This window comes from Mustela nivalis, assembly GCF_964662115.1.
Source record: "Mustela nivalis genome assembly, chromosome: 5".
Lineage (NCBI taxonomy): Eukaryota > Metazoa > Chordata > Mammalia > Carnivora > Mustelidae > Mustela > Mustela nivalis.
The window spans coordinates 80,602,824-80,625,378 of NC_139024.1; the positions used below are offsets into that span (position 1 = coordinate 80,602,824).

Sequence of the window (22,555 nt, forward strand, 5' to 3'; positions counted from 1 at the left end):
ACTAAGTAACTTTTGATTCTGACTTCAAATCTGCCATTTTAGAAAAGATGATCAGCTTTCATTATATTTCTTACTTGTATGAAATACAGGTACTCAAGTGTATACATGTATAGGCTGTAGGTCTCAATTATTGCTTGGTTAAAAAGTACTACCGACCCTTAAGAAAGGTACTTTATTTATGTTGAAGTCATCTACCAAAATCAGCAACAGAGTGGATTTTCTTTATCTAATTGTCTTTCTAAAATACATAGCTTGCAGCAAAAAGTAGAAAGATGCCTCGAAGATGGAATTCGCCTTCCCATGTTAGATGCAAAACAGCTTCAGAATGAAAATGATAACCTGAGAGAACAAAATGAGAATGCTAGTAAGGTCAGTTCATGTCTTTGATAATAAATGTGAAGTCTGTATTATGTTGGATATGTGTGTATAGATATATGTTATAGCTATTTTATATTTTTGTTAATATTAGCTTAGTTTGAACTTTTTATATGGAAAGAAAGTGACAGTTTAAGTAAATTAAATAAATTTTCGTAAAAGCCATGCTAAGGAAATTACATTACTTCTTAACAAAAGAATATCTTTTCCTTTCTAAATTATTCAGTGTCTGTTTCAAAGTTATTTTTATAAATTGCATAGAGTTTTATCAAGAACCAAAGGAAGACTTTTGCAGTTTTATGTGTGATCCAAATCATATGTCTATTTAAAGAATACTTGGTATGAATACTTTAATTTAAAAAAAAAAAACACCCTGATTTTTAAAAGATAAAGTCATTATTTCTGTGCTTTTTTTTTTTGAAATATTGGTACTTTTAAAAAGCAATAGCAAAAATTTTGATTCACCCTGATATATTTCCTGTGTTTTAGATAATAGACAGCCAACAAGATGAGATTGAAAGAATGATTTTAGAAATTCAGGTAAGGGATGTTTTGTGCATATTTTAATTTAGCAGTATGTTGATTTACTCTTAATGGCTGTATAACCCAAAAAATACTAAAACATATATATATTTATATGAAAAGATTGATAGCACTTGACATGAAGTTGCAAATTCTTTAGTATTAATCTTGTACTTTTTTAGAATTAAACTGCTATTTGGTATATCAATTATTCAAAAAATCTTGGAAGATTGTTCTTCTCTTTTCTGTACGTTGCTTGTTTTTAACTTGATGTAGTCTACTCCTGGGGACACATTTGGTTAAGGTCGGCATTGATCTAGTTATTAAAGACAATGGACTGTTTTTAGTCCACTGTGACTTGTCAACACATCTCTTCCTCCTAGTGATTCTCTGCTTTATTCTTTGTATATTCTCCAAGTATAACATGTTGTTTTGTATTTGTGTTTTGAACTCCTGCTTAGGTTCTTAGGAGGAGAGTCTGTGGTAGTTCATATCAAGAGCTTAAGAGTGTCTGATTCATAATCCATGACCAAAACCTGTGGATTGAATGTATTTTCATTTTTTATTAATTTCCCATTTATTAATGAGTACCTGCTTGTGTGCCAGGCACTGTTTCTGGCACTGGGGATTCATCAGTAAGCAAAGCAAGTCTTTAGCCATTCTGTGGGATGAGATGGAAAAAATTAAAATACCATGTCAAGGAATGATATGTACAATTAAAAGGTACAGTACAATGACAGACAGGCTTCATTAAATACAGTGGTCATGAAGTTTTTCCTGAGGAAGTAATATTTGAACAGAGATCTGAATGATGAATAAAACCCAAGGAAAGTGCATTCCAGGCAAAGAGAGCCACCATTGCCCTGAAGGTGCCTGGTGTACTCCCAAGTCCAGCAAGAAGGCTGCTAGCCTGAAGTGCATTATGGTGACGTAGAGTGGTGAAAGGTGATGGTGGAAAGTAGCCTGGGGCTAGATCACAAAGGGGTAGATGTCTTTGTATTTTATTCTATGTATGATGAAAAACCACTGAGCATTTTTGCTGAATAATTTTCTTATTTTTATACCTCCTAAAATTCCATTTTTAGGAAGTAAAACATAAAAACGATAAATGGTTTAAATGTCAGAATAATAGACCATCTGTTTTGATTGTCTTCTGGCCATATTAAATGATGTATCATTTTAATCAAATACTAGGCCAGTTCTACAAGTGGTGTGTAGCCCTACTGTATTGGTTCATCAATGTTATACTCTTTAATCTTTATTCCTATGGACATAATTTCAGTTGTTTTACTAGCCATTTGAATCACAAAATGATTAAGTTCCCTCACCCATTATTAATTGACTTATTATAGACCATAAGAAAAGGAATTTGTATTTTACTTGGTAACATTTTCCAAGAAATCATTCAAATAAAGTTATCTCAATCCAAATTAAGGACAGTCAGCATTGTCCTTTGGCACTGAAATTGGGGATGGACAAGACTTGTAATTAGTTTTATTAGTTTATCATCTACTGTCTCTCACCTTATAGATTATCAGGATATATTTGTATCAATTAAAATGTGCCTTTTTCTTATTTATGGTGGCATCTTAATACAATTTATTCTTACACAAAAGCAATGTCTTTTAGTCACACTTCAATATGTCATGACCATATATAAATATGTAGAAGAATATGTAATTTATATGCCATTCTATTCTTTGATTTGAAAATGTTTGTATGAACATTTCAAATTAAAAATTTCAAATTAAACTCCTTAATTATATTATCTTAACGTTTTGAAGCAATGGGTATTTAGGTCATTGTGGCCATCTCTCTAAGCCATACATCTAATATATGGTTTGCTAAAAGAGCAGATAGCAAATGCTGATAACTGGCCAAATTAGCTATATTTATCAAGATACTACTGAATAGAAATTATAGGTGGAGACAAATATGCTTAAAATGGTAAGAAAATTTTTTGCCTCATGTTTCTTATTAAAACTTTTTAATTTTGGCCCTTCATAGTTAAAAAAGCTAGGTTTTTTGTTTGGTTATATGTGTGGTGCATAAATAATGAATGCTGGAACACTGAAAAGAAATAAAGTGAAATAAAATAAAATGGGGGAAAAAAAGATGTGTAATCTGTAAACATCTGAAAATATTGCCTATTTAAAAAAAATGGATACTAAATATTTCCCTAGCATTGGAAACCACAGGGAGAATCCTAAAGAGAACACTTTGGGTTGAAAAAGTATTCTTGTTTTGTACTACAGTTAATGGGTTTATTAGCAAGTTGATATAGATAAGAGAGCAGTTGCCTTCAATTACTAATTAATTAAAGCTGCCTAGTTTTTCCCCCCCATCTGCTTACATAAGGGATGGCCAGCCTTACTTCTCTGTAGATTATGATGTCCTTCCTATGTGCTATAGCTCTGGTTTTATTTTCTTCAGATTCCTTTCTATAGCCAAAACACAAAATATCTTATGGTGAGTGATAACACAGAGCTTCCCAGCCATTTTCTAACATGAGGTACACATGTTAGCAGTCAGTATAAAACTTACTGTAAAATTTCACTGCTGTTACAGTTTACATATTCTTTGTTCCTCCACAGTGCCAGGAAGTTGTTCCATTTTAGCAGATTTAGTAGCCAAAACAATCATATTATTACTAGGATTTTCACTGCTTCTTTATGTCCTTTCAACCTACTGAGAAGACCACATTTGTTCAAAGTTCATTTGGTTGACTTTTGGAGTATTGCATTGCCGTGGCTATAAGCAGGTTATTGTTACAGTTTAAATTTTGTGACCTAAGGAAAAAATAAAATCCCTTGCCGTTTTCATTTTATGTCCAGTTTATAGGAGATAAAAATAAGGCATTGTTCCGGCGTGAAAGTGCTATATTTAAAATATAATTGTGATTTACCACCCTTGTACCAGAAGTCAAATAAATATAGACCTTTAGGTCAGGGGCAGATTTATTGATTTACAACTCTGGAAATTGGAGGAGAGTCTTCTACTAGTTATGTTGTATTTGTTGTTGAATAGAGAAAAATAGTACTTCATGTAAAAGCATACACTGATATTGAAATTGAGTTCAGTGCTATACAAATACAGATTTAGCTACTGTTTTGTTCAGCTGACAAGAGGATATTGTTAACTGACATGAATAACTTGTTTATTCATTGATCCTTTAGAAATAATGACTTTGTTTGCATTTATGAAACTAGTATAGCTAAACTGGCTTCTTCTACAAGTTTTTCTTCTGTCAGTATACAGTATAAAAAGATGTTTTGCAGTAGAACATTTCCCATCATTTCCATAAATGTGGCTTCAGTCAGAATGTGCATGCGTTCTTCATTGGGCATTGCCTTCCTTCCTATTTATTCCTTAAAAGCATGTTTTAGTTACATAATCCTGTTTCAAGTGAGCTGTTATCAATGTTTGTAATCATTATAAGCTTTTGGCAGAGATACAAAGTAAAATAGTTTATTAGGTGCACTCTGTTTTCCCTAGCATATTAAAATTGTTTCCTCATTGAAAGAACTTTTGCCTTTAAATGGTCTTTCTAAGTTGACAGCAATCAATGAATGATCATTATGTCATAAAATACACAATGATGCTTTAAAGGTCATTAGGACTGTTCACTTTTTTTTTTTAATATAATTTTTTATTTTTTATAAACATATATTTTTATCCCCAGGGGTACAGGTCTGTGAATCACCAGGTTTACACACTTCACAGCACTCACCAAAGCACATACCCTCCCCAATGTCCATAATCCCACCCCCTTCTCCCAAACCCCCTCCCCCCAGCAGGAACTAGAACGTATCATGCTTAGCGAAATAAGTCAAGCAGAGAAAGACAACTATCATATGATCTCCCTGATATGAGGAAGTGGTGATGCAACATGGGGGCTTAAGTGGGTACGAGGACTGTTCACTTTTAAAGGCGTGATTTAAAGGCCTCCAATCTCAAAACTGTAACAGTCTGTCCTATTTATAACACTTCAAGGGAACATGTTTTCATAGCCTCCAAAGATTTTATTTCGATTTTTATCAAGTCTCTCTTAAAGCCTTCATCCAGCAGGTTTTCTTAGTAGAAATAGTGGGAAATGAATCATAAGTCAGTAAAATGTCTTATAAGTAGAATTTAACTTTGCTTTACCCTAAATAAAGTGATTTAATGTTTTCATATTATTTTTATGTGATGTTTATTTCCTATTTTTGCTATCTTAGTTTTGTGATGTGTCCTGACATGAAGTTTTTTCTGCTTAGTTTTTTAATTTTTAAAAGTTTTACCTTTGTGAAATTGTTTTTACAATGCATGAAAAACTAAAAATATTCTTATCAGAAATTTATACTATTTTTTGAAAAAACCTATAGCCAAAAAAAAATCTTCTGTAACTTTTTTTAAAAATAAGCTTTCTCGGGACGCCTGGGTGGCTCAGTTGGTTAAGCAGCTGCCTTCGGCTCAGGTCATGATCCCAGCGTCCTGGGATCGAGTCCCACATCGGGCTCCTTGCTCAGCAGGGAGTCTGCTTCTCCCTCTGCCTCTGCCTGCCATTCTGTCTGCCTGTGTTCACGCTCTCTCTCTCTCTGACAAATAAATAAAAAAAAAAAAACCTCTTTAAAAAAAAAAAATAAATAAGCTTTCTCTCCAGTGTTTGTATTTTAAGAAGTCTTTAATGTACATGTAATCCTGTTATATGCACAGTACAGTTGTTGCTTAATTAAAATATTGGGAAATGTATATAAAAAGATAGATTTAACTTCTGAAAAGTTAGTTCTTTGTGTCTGAGGTTGGGAATTCAGAGGTAGGAGAGGGAGTCCGCTCAGGTGCATCATGGAAGAATGTTCTGGAGCATGTCATCTGCCATGAATGATCACCAATCATGTATGAACATTCAAAGTATTTGTGATGCTTTTTAAAATACAAGTTTCTGGGCCCAATTATGAACCTGACAACTCAGTATCTCTGGCATGAAGCTTGAAATACACATTATTAACATGTTCTCCAGGCCATTCTTCTTAGCCTGGCAGTATCCCCATTCTGGAGCCATTAGGAGGTGCCATCATGGTCCTTAGGGGGCTCATTCACTGAAAATGGGAAGACAAATTGACTGGGAAGACAAATTTAAGAGAAGAAGAGGAAGAGGTAGTTCTGAGAAATCTGGATGTGTTCTTGACACATTTAATCTGTTTTACATTGTATTGATTTTTAAATAACTTCTCTATTGAGATATAATTCCCATACCCTGCGATTCACCCATTTGAAGTGTATAATTCAGTAATTTTTAATAAACTAAGACCACAGTCAATTCTGGAACCTTTTTATCACCTCATAAACCTGTTACCTTTTAGCTATAGCATTCCCTTGAACCCTGTTCTCTCCCTATCCATAAGCAATCACTAATCTACTTCCTGTCTCTATAGATTTGCCTATTCTAGATATCTCATAAAAATTTAATATGTGATCTTCTGTAACTCTTTCTCTGACCACACTAGCAGTTAAGCTCCATTAATTGTCAGCTGATTATTCTGTTGTTTTCAGTGACGCCCTCTGGTATAAATTGCTTCAGCTACACAGACCGATGTGTCCTGGTTCCTCTGAAGGAAAAACTCCTTAGGTTAATGTTTGATATTTTTTTCTGTTCCCAAGAGTGCTTTTCCCAGGTGTCTCACTTTTTCTCTTAGGACTCTAGCCAGCCAGTAGTCTGGCCTTTACCTTCAATGAATCTAACAGTTTCTTCCCACCTGCTTTTTGCCACAACTTCTACTATTTCATTCTTTGTTTTTTATAAAGTATAAATTTGCTTAATTGTTTATTTAAATTCAATTTAATTAACATATACTATGTTATTAGTTTCAGGGGTACAATTTAATGGTTCACCAGTTGCATACAACACCCAGTGCTCATTACTTCAAGTGCCCTCTTTAATGCCCATCACCCAGTTACCCCATCCCCCCACCCACCTCCCCTCCAGCAACCCTGTTTGTTTCCTAGAGTTAAGAGTCTCTTATGTTTTGCTTCCCTCTGTTTCCTTATTTTATTTTTTCTTGCCTTCCCCTGTGTTCGTCTGTTTTGTTGCTTAAATCCGACAGATGAGTGAAATCATTGGTATTTGTTTTTCTCTAACTGACTTATTTTGCTTAGCATAATACCCTCTAGTTCCATCCACGTCATTGCAAATGGCAAGATTTTGTCCTTTTTGATGGCTGAGTAGTATTCCATGGTAAATATACACCACATCTTCTTTATTCAATCATCTGTCGATGGACATCTGGGCTCTTTCCATAGTTGGGCTGTTGTGGACATTGCTGCTACAAACAGTGGGGTGCAGGTGCCCCTTCAAATCACTATGTTTGTATCCTTTGGGGAAATACCTAGGAGTGTGATTACTGGGTTTGAGGGAAATTCTATTTTTAACTTTCTGAGGAACCACCATACTGTTTTCCAGAGTGGCCGCACCAGTTTGCATTCCTGCCAGCAGTGTTAAGAGGGTTCCCCTTTCTCCACATCCTCACCAAGATCTGTTTTCTTCCTGACTCATTAATTTTAGCCATTCTGACCAGTGTGAGGTGTTATCTCATTTAGGTTTTGATCTGTATTTCCCTGATGCCAGGTGATGCTGAGCATTTTTTTCGTGTGTCTGTTGGTCATTTGTATGTCTTCTTTAGAGAAATGACTTTTCTTTTTCAACATTCCTCTGGCTGGCTCCATACAAATTTTAGTATTGTTTGTTCCAGCTCTGTGGAAAATGTTGTTGGTATTTTGATAGACCTCTACAGATTTTGCTATTGCCCCTAAGGCTTGAACTTCACAGTCTGTTGCAAATGAATTCAGGTCCTTTAGAGAGATATTTAGAGCTCTCTGTTCTGTGACTTGGTTCTCCCTGAGCAAAATCTTTGAGCCAGGCCAGTGCTGATAGGAACAATACCCTGCAGCCCCTCAGACTTCTGAGTGACTCACCATAAGATAAAATTCAGTGGCAGTAGCTCTAGATCTTAGCTTGCTTCTGCCGGTGTGGAACCCCTGCCACAGAAGCCAAGGCAAGGGCAGTCAGGTTTACAGTATTCTTTGTGGTGCTGTACCTAAAGTAAGGTCTCCATCCCAGTAGGGAGCTTAGGCAGAAGAAGGGGGTGGGGTTCCCCATCTTTTGGCTGTACTTGTCTGGAACTTAGTCTGAGGTGCAGGGAGCTGAGGGCAGGATAAGAAATGCTGACATCCTGTCCTTCCTGGGAAGGTAGCGTTATAACTCAGAGCTAGGGGGACAGGGACCCCTGTATTACTGTTATTGGCTGTCCCAGTCTGGAGTGGAATTTCCATCTTGCTGAGCTATGAGAGCATAAAGATGGCCTGGATTCTGTTTCAAATACTATAGATTTTTCTGTTTTTACTTTCAATAGATTTTCTTGAATATAAGTTTATTAATTTTCTGTTTACTCATAGGACCATTTATAGAAACTTTAAATGTGCTCTTCTGAAATTTTCACTGAGGGGCCACCTGGGTGGCTTAGTCACTTAAGTGTCTGCCTTCAGTTCAGGTCATGATCCCAACATCTTGAGATTGAGTCCCACATTGGACTCCCTGCTCAGCAGGGAGTCTGCTTCTCCTTCTCCCTTTTCCCCTTCCTTCTGCCCGTTTCTCTCTCTCTCACTCGCTCTCAAATAAATAAATAAATAAATAAAATCTTTATAAAATAATAAATAAGGGACTCCTGAGTGGGTCAGTTGGTTGAGTATCTGCCTTTGGCTCAAGTCATGGTCTTGGGGTTCTGGGATTGAGTCTCATTCGGGCTCCCTGCTCAGCAGGACATCTGCTTCTCCCTCTCCCTCTGCTCCTACCCCCTGCTTGTGCGCGCTCTCTCTCTTTCTCTCTCTCTCTCTCTCTGACAAACAAAAACTTTAAAAAAAATAATAAAATTTCCACAGAGGAGTTGTCTTAAAGGCTCCTCATGCTGTTTTGCTGGAAACAGAATTCTCAGGCAGATCGTTCTTAAAGTTGTATCAGGTAGTGAGGTGATAGTTAATGTAGAGGAATTTGAGCTGTACAGTTGGATTTTTATAAACAGAAACCTAAAAAATAGCAACTTTTATGGTGTTTGCATGTTCCTTATTTTGTAATCTTAGTTTTTACAAACATTTTGAAAATTCTTTTTATTAATATGCAGAAAGGAATAAAGGGATTTAATATCTCTCCGCACTTAGGCTAAAGTGAGAAATGGAGCCCCTGTTAAGTGTAGAGGTATCAGTGATGATGCTGGTGATAATGATATTACACATTACAGGAGCTGTGCTTTCTGATTATACTTAGTATTTCTAAACCTCAATAGTAAGCTTACAAGGTGAGAAAGAGTGTCTTTCTATATATGAAGCAGCCAGGATTTAAAAAGATGTGCCTAAGGTCTCAGCGCAGATTCTAATTCATGTCTGACCTCAGAGTTTGTGCTGTTGGCATTGCTCCTTACTGCTTCAAAGTGAAAAATCCCAAGAGAAAGGCAAAAATGCACCAGAGAAGTGTTAGTCTGATCGCTTCCTTGTGTAAGCCTTAGGGGGAAGTTTGTTTTCAGTATCTTCTCCTGGAATGAAAGATCCTTAAACTGGAGCATGTCGGAAAGCTAGTCTTGTGGAAAGCACTTGGCATTCAGTTGCCTAGAAGTAAAATTTGGAGATTTTGTCTCCAAAGTGAATTTTTTTAGTACATTACACTCTACAATATGGTAGAATTATTAGCTCCTTGAGATTAAATAAAATGCCTGGTTTTGCTTCCTGATAGATTTACGTAAGAGTTGTGTAATAAGTACACTAGGCTCCTTGAACAATCCTTATCCAGTTCAACACTTAGCACAGTGCTTTGTATATAAAAGATGCTCAATAATTGTTTTTGAATGAATGAACATAGCCTTTTACTTAAAAACTAAATTAGGTATTAATTACTTTTTCACGCTTTTTCATTCATTAACTGTTAACTGAGTTTCTACCATGGGCCAGGCACTCTTTCTGGGGATGTCTAGTGAACAAAACAGACCAAAACCTTTGCCCACTGTTCTGAATTTGGAATGGGCTTTCATTATTTTTTCTAGTTATATTTAAGTATAGTTGACAAAATTATAAGATATTTGAAGTGTACATCAGGATGATTTAAGAAATGGATTCTTTTTAATATTTAGTATAAGATGAAAAGAATTAGTATTGCATAAGTATTTTGTACCAGGTGAAAGTCATTTAGGCTTTTTGGTTATAAGCAACGGAACCAATTCAATTTAGCTTAAGCAAAAATAGTAGGATCTACTGTGTTACGAGGTTGCAGAGATACTGGGGAACCAATGTAGGAATAAAACCTGGCTTCAAGAAAGAAGAGACTTTGTTGCTTCTCTCATGCAGTGTGTTTCATTCTTTTCTCTGCAGACTCACTTCCTTTATTCTTTAGCTCACATGACAGAATAGAGCTGCCCTACAGCCCCTAAGTTCTATAGTTTATTTCCAGTCACACTCAGAGAGATTCATAGACTCTGGGTACCAGTTCCTCAGGTTTGGTTAAGTGTTCACTCAGCCCAGTCCAATGAGCAGTGCCCCAAGAGGTGCAGAATTCTTATGATATGATGCTTATGACTCACGGGGTTTGTGAACAGGCAGATACCACAAATGTCTGCATACACACTGCATAATTTTCACAGTGCCTTACAAGGTTGTAAATTCTTTCTGATGAATTTGGAACCCTCAAAGGTTGAATAACATACTCATAGTTGCACAACATGTAGGCTGTGGGCCCAGAACCTAGTTTTATCTGACTACAAATCTTGTGCTGTTACCATTAACTGTATACATTTTTTTCTTTCACCTATGAACTTATTTCTTACTGATATATAATTGATTATATTAGTTTCTGGTATACAGTCTAATGATTTGATATTTTATATATTGTGAAGTGATCACAATAAGTCTAGTTTATACCCATTACCATATAGTTACAGGGGGTGTGTGTGTGTGTGTCTGTGTGTGTGTGTGTGATGAGAACGTTCAAGATCTATTCTTTCAGCAACTTTCAGATATATGATACAGTATTAACCGTAGACACCACGCCTAATACTCCATCCCCAAGGCTTATTTTATAACTGGAAGTTCATATACCTTTTGACCTCCTTCACCCATCCATCCTTCCCCCAACCCACCCATCTCTGGAAACCATTAATCTATTCTCTGTTATTTCTGAGGGTTTTTTGTTTGTTTGTTTTGATTTCACAGGTAAGTGAGATCACATAGTATTTGCCTTTCTCTGTCTCACTTAGCATAATGCCCTCAGGGTCCATCCATACTGTTGCATGTTGTAAGATTTCCTTTTCTATTGCTGAGTAATATGCCATTGGGTCTCACTGGGTTCCTTGTATTTGGAAGTCTAGATCTTGAGGTCTACTTCCTTCCCCAGGTTAGGGAATTTTTCAGTCAATGTTTTTTCAAAGAAGTTTTCTGCCCCTTTCTCACTCTCCTCTTTCTGGGACCCTTGTAATGGTCCAAGATTTGCTTAGTAATGTCCTTTCGGTCCCTTCAGCCATCTTCATTCTTTTACTTTTTGCTGCTCTGATTGAATGAAATCTGCCCTGCCTTTGAGTTCACTGATGCATTCTTCTGCTTCATCCAGTCTGCTGCAGAACCCATCTATTAGATTTTTCAGTCAATTATTTTACTCTTCAGCTCCACAAATTCTACTTGCTACTTTCTTATAGTTTCTATTTGTTGAAACTCTCACTTTATTCATGCATTGTTTTGCTGACCTCGGTTAACATCATTATGACTGCTATTTGAACACTCTTATCTCTGTTTCATTGAGGTCTTTTTTTTTTTTTTTTTGAGATTTTACCTTTTTCATTTAGAACTTATTCCTGTGTGTTTTAAATTTTTTTTTTTACTCTTCTGTGTTTCTGTGCATTAGATGAATAATCTTGATGGACTTGCCTGTTTTGGGAGATGAACTTTCTTAACTACATTTTTAAAAGGTGTTGAGAGACGGTACCACTAAATTTCATTCAAAGAATCCATCTCCCTCCCTGAAAAAAAGAATGTGTTCCCCTTGTTAATGCTTTCTAAATATTTATTTTTTTTAATATTTTATTTATTTATTTGACAGAGAGAGATCACAAGTAGGCAGAGAAGCAGGCAGAGAAGGCGGGGGGGGGGGGGAAGCTGAGCAGAGAGCCTGATGTGGGACTCAATCCAAGGACCCTGAGATCACTACCTGAGCTGAAGGCAGGCTTAACCCACTGAGCCACCCAGGTGCCCCTGTTAATGCTTTCTAAATGCCATTATTACCTTACCTATTAACTGTGCATGTTCTTTATTGTTATTTCTAATGCCAGTAGCACTTTTATCTTTTTTAGAGTTACGTCATTTCAAGAATAGTGTATCTGTATTAATAGAATCATAACAGTATGAAACCTTTTATCTGTTCTCAGTAATAAATTCAAAGTGATTGACTTATACCTTGTTTCTAGATCATTGAAATATATACAATAAAATTTTAACCAAAAAATTTCAAAAGAACTCGTATTAAAAAGGTTTTTTGTTGTTCTTGTTTGATTTATTTAACTAGACACAATAAATTTAACACCTTTGTCACAAATCCTATTATAATAAAGATTCAGGCAGGTTAGTAGACAAACTTTTGTTAGTATACAAAAAATGGAGAAAAAACCTTATTAGAAATTTTTCTGTCTTATAATTTAGGGTAAGTTTAATTTCATTTGTGATATTTAAGTAAAGTTAATTTTGAAGACATGTAAAATGTTTTCAAAAAATTATGTTATACTTCAAAAACGGGATTTGTTTCTTTCCTAGAATTGTCTACTGAAACATGTCTTAGTGATCTTACCAAGTCTCGTGGTCTTATGTATAATATGTGTGCTCACTTCTCCCTTTTTCCAGCTATAATTCTCCCCTGAACTTACAACTTGTATATCCAACTGCCTACTCAACAGCACCACTTAACACATCAGACATAATATGTCCAAATTGAATTTCTTACCCTCCTCAGACAGAAGATAGTAAAACCTGCTCTACCTTCCATGTTTTCTTTATTAATAGCAAATCTGTCCTTCCTTTTTCTCAGTCCAGAAACATTAGACTTATCCTTGACTTCTCTTCTGCCTCACATTTGTGAACAAATCTTACTATCTTCAAAATATATCTAGCATCTGACACATTCTTCTGACCTCTGTTGTGTTTCTGGTCCACCACATTTTTATTCTTTGTATGAATGATTTCTGCCTGCTTCCATCTTTGCATGCCTCTGGTCTATTCTCATTAGCCTAAGTGACCTATCAAACAAAAACCAGATCATGTCTCTTCTCAGAACCTTTTAGTGGTTCCTCATTTTTTCCAAAGTAAAAATCAAAGTTTTCACCCTGGCTCATGAGGCCGTACACAATCTGTTCTCTCTACCACCCGCCTTCTCTGACTTCATCTTTTTCTATTTTCTGCCACCCTGGCTCTCATGCTTTTTCAAAACACAGAAGACACCATCTGCCTGAGAACCTTTGCACTGACTGAAACACTCTTGGGAGATGTAATCTTTCACCTCCTTCAAGCCGTTGCTCAAATGTCACTTTTTCCATGACCCTCTACTCTACCTCATTTGAGATCTCAGCCTCCTCTCCCTTGCCATGCTCCTGTTTTCCAAAAAACTAGTCACATTCTAATATGTAATACTATGTAATACTATGTAATTTACATATCTGTTATATTTTCCTTGATCTTTTATCTCCTAGTAAAAGTTCTGAAAGGGTCAGCAGTTTTGACTTTTTTTTTCACTGATTCATCACGCAATGCACAGACTGTACTTGGCTATAATTTTTGTTGGTTAAATAATTGAATAATTGCATGAAGGAATGTTTTTATGAAATTCTTCATAAAAAAGTTTCATGCATGCATACATGTACATGTATAGGGGGTTGTGTGTGTTTATATAGTAAAATAACAAGTTAACATAAGTTTTCATAATAATAATAACATAAGTTAACAAAAGTTTTCATCAAAATATTTTCTCTTAAATTGGGTTTGTGGAGGGCGCCTGGGTGGCTCAGTGGGTTAAGCCACTGCCTTCGGCTCAGGTCATGATTTCAGGGTCCTGGGATCGAGTCCCGCATCGGGCTCTCTGCTCAGCAGGGAGTCGGCTTCCTCCTCTCTCTCTCTGCCTGCCTCTCTGCCTACTTGTGATCTCTCTCTCTGTCAAATAAATAAATAAATAAAATCTTTTAAAAAAAAAAATTGGGTTTGTGGAGTATATAGTTGTTGGCTAAAGCACATCTGTCTTTCCTTCATTTGAGCTATTTTGTATATGGGACAAAAGACAGCAGTTTCTAAATATTTAGATCAAAGCAAGAAATGTTTTTGAAACCATTTTTCAACTTCAAGAATGATTGTGATAAGTATCTGTAGGTCAGTAACTTGGAATTTTTTAAAGACATGATTATTCACTGGAAATTTTTTAAAGAGATAATGTAGACATCTGAAAATTAAAGTTTTTAATTTTAGTAATCCCATTCTAAGCTTCATAGAAATTTTCCTTTCTCTTTTTTTCTTAAACTTAAACATAAGCTTTTTCAATACCATTTAGAATAAAGAAATAATCTTTTAGGTGGAATGTTGTATCAGATAACTATGGCACTCATACCCTCATATTACTCTAGAAATTGTACAACATATGGTACTTTTAGGATAAGCTTATCTCTGAACCTTTTCCCTTATTAAAGGACTATGTCATAAGTACCTTTCTACCCAACCAACATGACATCTTAAGCCTGATATATTTCCCAAATCCAAATCCAGTTTTTTTCTTATGACAAATAGCACTACTGCCAAACATTTATGATTTATTCTGATGGAGAAAAATGCTTGTTTCTTCACTGATTTAAATTTAGTCTTACATGTGAATATTTGCTAGGTAATTATTACTCGTATTCATTATGACTCTGAATTGGTAAAAATAAAAAACACTAGAATTTTCTAAAGAATAATATTACAGCATTATGAAAATACCTCTTGGAGTCAGTTTTCATTGTTAAAATGTTAGCTTCAGAGTAGTTAATCTGTTGTGCCTTTCTTCCACAGTTCTGATAAAATAGTCAAAGATGTTAAGAAAATTTTGGATGAATTCTGAATTGTAAACAATCATGTTATGCCATTATGCATAGATATTCAACTAAATGAATAAATCCCTGTATATCCTTTTAGTTCAATAGGTTTTTGATTCAGTCACATGCAGTTACAAAGGAATTTCAGATCCAGAAATGTATATACTCAGAAAGCTCATGTGACTTTGTGCTGAGAGATTAAAGTTTGTGGAATATAAAGTTTACCCTGGAAGGAAATATATACTTGTTATAGAGCCTAATTCATTCGTATCCAACTTGTGAGTTATTAAATGTGAAGTTTGTTTTGTTTTGTTTTGTTTTTCTTTTTTTTTTTTTTTTAAGATTTTATTTATTTGACAGACAGAAATGACAAGTAGGCAGAGAGGCAGGCAGAGAGAGAGGAGGAAGCAAGCTCCCTGCTGAGCAGAGAGCCCGATGTGGGACTCCATCCCAAAACCCTGGGTTCATGACCTAAGCCGAAGGCAGAGGCTTTAATCCACTGAGCCACCCAGGCGCCCCTAAATGTATAAAGTTTTTTATAGAGTTTAGCAAATAAATGCAAGAGCTACTTGGTGGAGTATGTGTTTCTGAGAAAATTGCTTTGTATTTGCAGTCTTATCTCAATCCCTAGTAACAGCTATCTTCTCTTGTTCTAGTGAGAGATAATATGAGGGGGGAGAACACCTTCCTCGTGAATTGTGTTTTAGGTAGTCAGCATTCTGAAGTAGTTTCAGAATTGAGACTAAATAAATACAGTCCTGAGGAGAAAATAAAAGAAATCTCTTGTTATATGTTTATTGATCTTGTGATTTCACAAAAGGAAAAAAGTGTTGATTGAAACACCTAGAAATCACTGATATCTACAGAGTTTATGATGAGTTTGACCCAAGTACTCTTAAGATATCCTATATACTGCTTTATGCACTCAGGATATTCTTAAAATAGTATCTTGTTCTGGATAATTCATAATTTTATAAAGAGTTAAGAGATTCATTTATTAAACCTTTGGTTTGAATTCAACATCATAACTATTGCTTGGAATACCATACACTGAGAGAAGTGTGTTTAGCTATGTTTCAAATGATGGAAAATGAGGATGGTCTTACATTACTTTGTTTTATCTTATTAACCATAAGAAAAAAGTGGGGGTATGGATTTGCTAATACACTCTGAATGCATAAACAAACAAACAAACAACAACAAAAATAAGAACTGTTTGTGAGATAGCATTAAATAGCAGCTGTTTAGGCTTAATATGTTTTACCCAGATTAAAAACTTTCTTGGTAAAGGTGGTTCTTGTTTTTCCTTTTGCTGACGTCCACTCTAGAACAATATGGGTTGATTTAAAAGTGAAGGCCTCCATCTTCCAGGGGATAGGGAGGACAGATCCAAAATATTCAGAGCCCATATTCCTAGTTACCCCTCTGACTGTGTTTTGCTTTTAGCATTAACAACATGCTTGCTTTCTGATTCTCTTTATTTTAGTCTATGCAGGGGAAACTTTCTAAAGAAAAATCAACTACTCAAAAGATGATGGAAGAGCTGGAAAAGAAAGAAAGAAACCTACAGAGATTAACAAAAACTTTGCTTGATGTGAGTAGAAAAAATTCAAATTACTTTCAAAGAATGATTCAGTACTTACTTAAATTAAAGCAGATACTTATTTTGTACATATTCATAGAATATTTTTTACTTGAAGACTTGATTTCGGTGTGCCAATTAATTAACTCCATTAGGTTTTTATAGAGTTGAGTGTATAATTAAAAGGCAAACTTCTGTTTTTCTTATGTATCTGAATATAATTTCACAGACTTAACTGCAATATAGTCAAATATTATATAGAGATTCAGTCCCAAAGTAATTCAATAAAGCATAAATTGAATATAAATAAAATTACCTTTGAAAATCCTTAAGGAAGGTACAATGTTGACATTTCATCATTGGAACAGATCACATTTTCTTCATTTAATTACAAGATGGCACACTTGGCCTGCATTTAAGGATACGTTGTACAAAAAAATAGTTATATTAGTTTTTTAACTCTCATCATGACATTTTGCCTCTAAATACCCAGAATGCATCTCCAAAAATCAGGCACATTTCCCATATAACTGCACCACAATTGTCAAACCCAACAAGAATAATATTCCTCAATATTCAGTAATACCATGAGTTGCATTTCATTTTGTCTTACGAAGTTTCTCACTTTTTCCATGTTAGTGACTTGTTGATAAATCTGGGCCTGTTGTCTTAAAGACTTATATATTGTCAGGCCTTCTAGATTTGTCTGATTGCTTTCTTATGGTGTCATTTATCTTGTTCTCTACCCCCTCTATCTCTTATAACCTAGAAGTAAGAGCTAAAGATATCATTAAGTCAAGACAAACATTTTTTGGCATGAAGACTTTGTAGGTGTTGTTCATGTCCTCAAATTATTTATGTTTGATTATCCCACTGTAAGTGACAGAAATACTGATCTCACTGGTTAAAATGGTAACAGACTAATTCTTATGGCCTCTGCAAATAGCAGGTAATCTGTGGAATGATACTTAGGTAACACTGAATATGTAGTTTATCAGTACCCTTTCCATTGATGGTTTTAGTATTTACTGGTGATCATTGTCTAAATCATTACATGATTAAAAGAATCATATTCTTTTCTAATTATATTTATATTTTTTAGCTGGCATTCATCTATTAAAAAATCTTTTCCTCATCAGTGCAGGTTGTTTGGTTATTTTGAAATACATTGAAATACAGGTCTAACTAGAAAGCTAATTAAATTGCCTGTAGCAATTTTCACAATGAGAAGTAGATGGTGACAGTTTTGGGGATGAAGTGAAGGTAGCTTTTTCTGAGTGTAATAAATTATGAGTTCATATTGATAATCCCAATTTAAATTTCACAATTCCAAATTGTTAGGGTCTTTTTCTTTTGGTTTTATACTTGTATTTCTTTTTCTCTTAATGCTGAAAATTTTGGTTCCTATCAACACTAACATAACATATATACTTTTTTCTCAATATGCAACAGATAGTTTCAAAGTAAATAAATCACTGCTGTTGCTAACAGTAAAACTATAGGGTAGGGTTTAAAATTTCTTCATAGTTCTTTTTGTTCTTTGGATAAATTTTATTATAGAGGATTACATATACAACCAAGATGCTTATTATGTGACATTATGTAGCATGAGATACTCCTCGAAAGTAAGTCTGGGTTTGTTGCCTCTTTCAGATTTACCCTAGGGCACGAGATGGCACAGAGGAATCCTGGAGTCATTTCCACTATTTTAAATGCCTTTTCTTTTTCTTTTTTCCTACTGTATGTATGCAGTTTAATTTGGTTAATGTGTATGTAATATGACTCTAACGTTTCATTAATAAATGGGGGGAAATGTTCAGACAACTGCATGGCTTTGAATACCTTTTCACTGTTCTAACAACCTGATTTGTGTTTTCTTTCTCTCTTGCAGAACCAAAGGCAAACAGAAGAGACATGCTCCTTATTGGATCAGGGCCAGGAAGCAGACCAATCCAGGCAGCAGACAGTACTTACCAAATGGCCACTATCTGATTTGAGTGTGATTGATCAGCTGTTCAAGGAAATGTCCTATTGTTTGTTTGACTTGAAGGCATTGTGTAGTATTCTCAATCAGCGAGCTCAGGGCAAGGAGCCTAATCTTTCGTTATTACTGGGAATCAGATGTAAGTCGTTGATGCCTTGTTCTTACTGTATTGCTTAGCAATTAGAAACCTGTCTTCATGGATCAGGAACCTCTTACTGCCTTTTCCCTATTTGTTTTTATCTCCTTTCCTACTTAGATTTATAAATCTCTGAATAAATCTGTAGGTCTGTGAATACATGTTATTACTTGATTGCTAGGACTTACCTCATACTTAGAGAAGTGAGCAGTGTCATATTGGTATGGACTGCCACTTGGAAGAATGCCTACAGAGCTTCCTGTGTGGATGAGCTGTGCTGGATCTGCTAATATGTGATTGGAGTGGTAGTTCGATGTGATAGTCCTGATTACTCTTCTAAAAGTAATGATTCTATTGGCTTTCATATAGTAATTGTCTAAGGTAATGATCCAGCCATCTGTCTGCTGGTAAAATATTTAAGAGAAGATCCTCCTTTGCTTTTCCTATGCAGTGTATGTCTATGACAGTTGCTTAATGTAAGTACCAGTGCTGGGGCACCTGGGTGGCTCAGATGGTTCTGCGTCTGCCTTCGGCTCAGGTCATGATCCCTTCCTGGGATCGAGCCCCAGGTGGGCTCCCAGCTCAGCGGGGAGTCTGCTTCTCCCTCTCTCTCTGCCTTTCCCTCTGCTTGTCTGTTTTCTCTCTCAAATGAACAAATAAAATCTTTAAATATATATATATATATATATATATATATATATATATATATATATACACACACACACACACACACACATATATATACTTAAATATATATAAAATAAAAAAGAAAATATATATTCTATATCTATGTCTGTGCTGTCACAAGAGCTAATTTTCATGGCCTGTGGATCTGTTGCCCTTTTCATGCATTCACACTCTGGCCTTATCCCTTTCAATATGACACCCTGTCCCCCCATTGTTCCTCAGTCCCATGTTCTTCCACACGTAGTTGTAAGAGCTGCCACAGGAATATCCTAGTTTCTATTCTGTGCTGCTTTTGCAGAAACACACATCTCTGCATGTGGTTCTAAATTACTATAATATTGACCTATTGGTCTCCTCTTAATACAGAAGAAATGAGCATAAGTAAGGAGATATGATTGGAATAAGACCATAATATGGTTTATGCACTTTCTATGTTGTATTGAGAAATTGCCTAATAATATAGTTAATGTGTGACTAGAGTGGAGTCTAGTTTTACTTACAGTTTCATCAAAAAGATCTACCGATGGGCGTCATGATAGTTATTTTGGCAAACCAAGTAATACTTTCCACCAAAGTATATCCCTTGTTAAATGAAACATGTAACTGTGCTCAGAGAGATCAGCAGAATTTTCCCTTCCACTTTGTAGATGGTTATATACATATGTTTGGGTATGTAAAAAACACTTTAAAGTGTAAATATGTTGACTTGTAAGTAATGCTTTATATGGTCCAGACACTAAGGTGCAGATAATGCAGTTGTACACAGCCCTTGGCCACCACACAAACTCGAATACTAGAGCATTGTGATAAGTACTATAATTGAGATGTGGATGGAGGAAAATGGGGGTCCAAGGGGAAAACTAACTAAATGGGAAGGGCTATGAAGGCTCTGATGTTTAAATCTCTGGAGGAGAGGTTTGCCAGGTCATGGGGCAGTTTAGTCAGCAGTGATCTCTTGAAGAAATAAAAGCTCACACACAAAAGACTCAATTCTCTTTACCATTTTAGAAGTAGTCACCCCTTCAGTTATTTTGTAACTTTCTACATTTATAGTCTCCTGTATAGTATTTGTCACCTTTTCCAGTAATTAGATTAAGAGAGCTATCCAAACGTGAATATAAAGGGAGATTTAAGAACTTTGTCACATCACCTCCCAATATATCCCTCTTTCAATCTTTCAGGTTTAACCCCGTATCCCTTACCTTGTATCTTGGTACTGTGAAAATTTGACCAGCTAGGTAATTTGTCAAAAACCAGTATATTTTGAATTCTTATCTCCTCACTCCACCCATTGTTCATTAACACTCTTTACCACACCTTTCTTTTTTTAAAAATGCTCTGCTACCATGGTTTCCGTGGCTTTGTATTCTAGGTTCTGCTTCTGCCTTTATGACTATTCAGTCTTAGTGTTCTCTGGAATTCTCTGCCATTTAAATTATTACTGTTCCCCAGAAACCTTTTGTTGCTCATTTTTTTTTCTTTTTTAAAATTGGATTATTTGTGGGGTTTTTGGTACTGTGTTTATAAGTTCTTTATATATTTTGAAAATTAACCCTTTATCCAGTATATCATTTGCATACACCTTCTCCCATCCTGTAGATTGTCTTTATTTTGTTGATGGTTTTTGTTTTGCTGTGCAAAAGCTTTTCATTTTGGTATAATCCCAGTAGTTTGATTTTGCTTTTGTTTCATTTGCCTGAAAAGACCTATCTAGAAAAATGTTTCTATGGCCTATGTCAAAGAAATTTACACCTGTGTTTTCTTCCAGGAGTTTTTTTATTGGTTTCAGGTTTCATATTTAGGTCTTTAATCTATTTTGAGTTTATTTTTGTGTATAGTCTAAGAAAGCAGTCCAGTTTCATTCTTCTGAATGTAGCTGTCCAATTTCCCCAACACCATTTGTTGAAGAGATTGTCTTCTCCACGTTGTGTATTTTCGCTTCCATTGTCAATGATTAATTGACCGTATAAGCATAAATTTATTTCTGGTCTCTCTTTTCAGTTCTGTCGATCTATGTGTCTCTTTTTGTACCAGTACTATATTCTTTTGATTACTATAGCTTTGTAATACATCTTCAAATCTAGGATGTATTTGATTGGGATTGTGATACCTCTACCTTTGTTCTTTCGCAAGACTGCTTTGGCTGTTTGGAGTCTTGTGGTTCCCATACAAAATTTTAGGATTGTTTCACGACATTTGTGAAAAGTGTTGATATTTTGACTGGGATTACATTAAATCTGTAGATTACTTTGGGTTGTATGGATATTTTAACAATATTAGTCCTTCCAATCCATGAGCTTGCTATATCTTTCCAGTTTGTTGGTGTTCAGTTTCTTTCATCCATGTTTTAAAGTTTAGGGCCTTCATTTCCTTAGTTAAGTATATTCCTTGGTATTGTATTCTTTTTGGTGCAATTGTAGATGGGTTCTTTTCTTAATTTCTCATTCTGCTTCTAATACTAACTATTAGTATATAGAAATGCAATGATTTCTTTATACTTCTATAATTTCGTGTCCTGTGACTTTACTGAATTCATTTATCAGTTCTTTCGTAAGTCTTCAGGGTTTTCTGCAAAGAGTGTCATTTAGGGGCGCCTGGGTGGCTCAGTGGGTTAAAGCCTCTGCCTTCGGCTCAGGTCATGATCCCAGGATCCTTGGATCGAGTCCCACATCGGGCTCTCAGCTCAGCAGGGAGCCTGCTTCCTCCTCTCTCTCTCTGCCTGACTCTGCCTACTTGTGATCTCTGTCAAATAAATAAATAAAATCTTTAAAAAAAAAAAAAGAGTGTCATTTACAAACAATGTAAGTTTTACTGATTCCTCAATAATTTAGGTGTTTTTGTCTCTCTTTTTGTATATTTTCTCTTAGTAATCTTACCCATGTCCTTTTGCTTTCTTTTAGTGCTGTCCCTCTGACCCATACAGACATTTATCTCTTTCCTGCCTAGAATGCCCATCCGCCCCGGCTCTTGTTTATACTTTCCTTATATTAGAACCAGTTATTCTGTAGGCATCATAGTACTCAACTATGTCCAAAAGAGAACCTGCTTTCCCTCCCTCCCTAATCCTGCACCTCACTAGTGGTGCTAGTGAGTAGCACCACTATCCACCTGTCCGCCCTAATCCAGATTTTTCTCCACCCTGCTCTTTCCTGCATCTGGGT

General features: G+C 35.5%; 1 protein-coding gene and 1 long non-coding RNA gene across 6 annotated transcripts in view; one reads left to right on the plus strand and one right to left on the minus strand.

Moving 5' to 3' along the window:
- Nucleotides 1-22,555, plus strand: part of CEP85L (centrosomal protein 85L) — a 223,697-nt gene that overhangs the window by 194,762 nt on the left and 6,380 nt on the right. For all 5 annotated transcript variants that reach the window (XM_082730950.1, XM_082730949.1, XM_082730951.1 and 2 more), the window contains 4 exons: nucleotides 252-369; nucleotides 865-915; nucleotides 16,492-16,599; nucleotides 18,479-18,710. In XM_082730950.1, the coding sequence (XP_082587076.1) occupies nucleotides 252-369; nucleotides 865-915; nucleotides 16,492-16,599; nucleotides 18,479-18,710 (509 nt within the window). The remainder of the gene's footprint in view (nucleotides 1-251; nucleotides 370-864; nucleotides 916-16,491; nucleotides 16,600-18,478; nucleotides 18,711-22,555) is intronic.
- On the minus strand, nucleotides 252-20,970 carry LOC309864959. The gene is made up of 5 exons (XR_014311868.1): nucleotides 20,597-20,970; nucleotides 16,904-16,996; nucleotides 3,272-3,338; nucleotides 1,489-1,558; nucleotides 252-339 (listed from the first exon to the last, which is right to left on the minus strand). It is a non-coding gene; the product is annotated as an uncharacterized lncRNA (long non-coding RNA).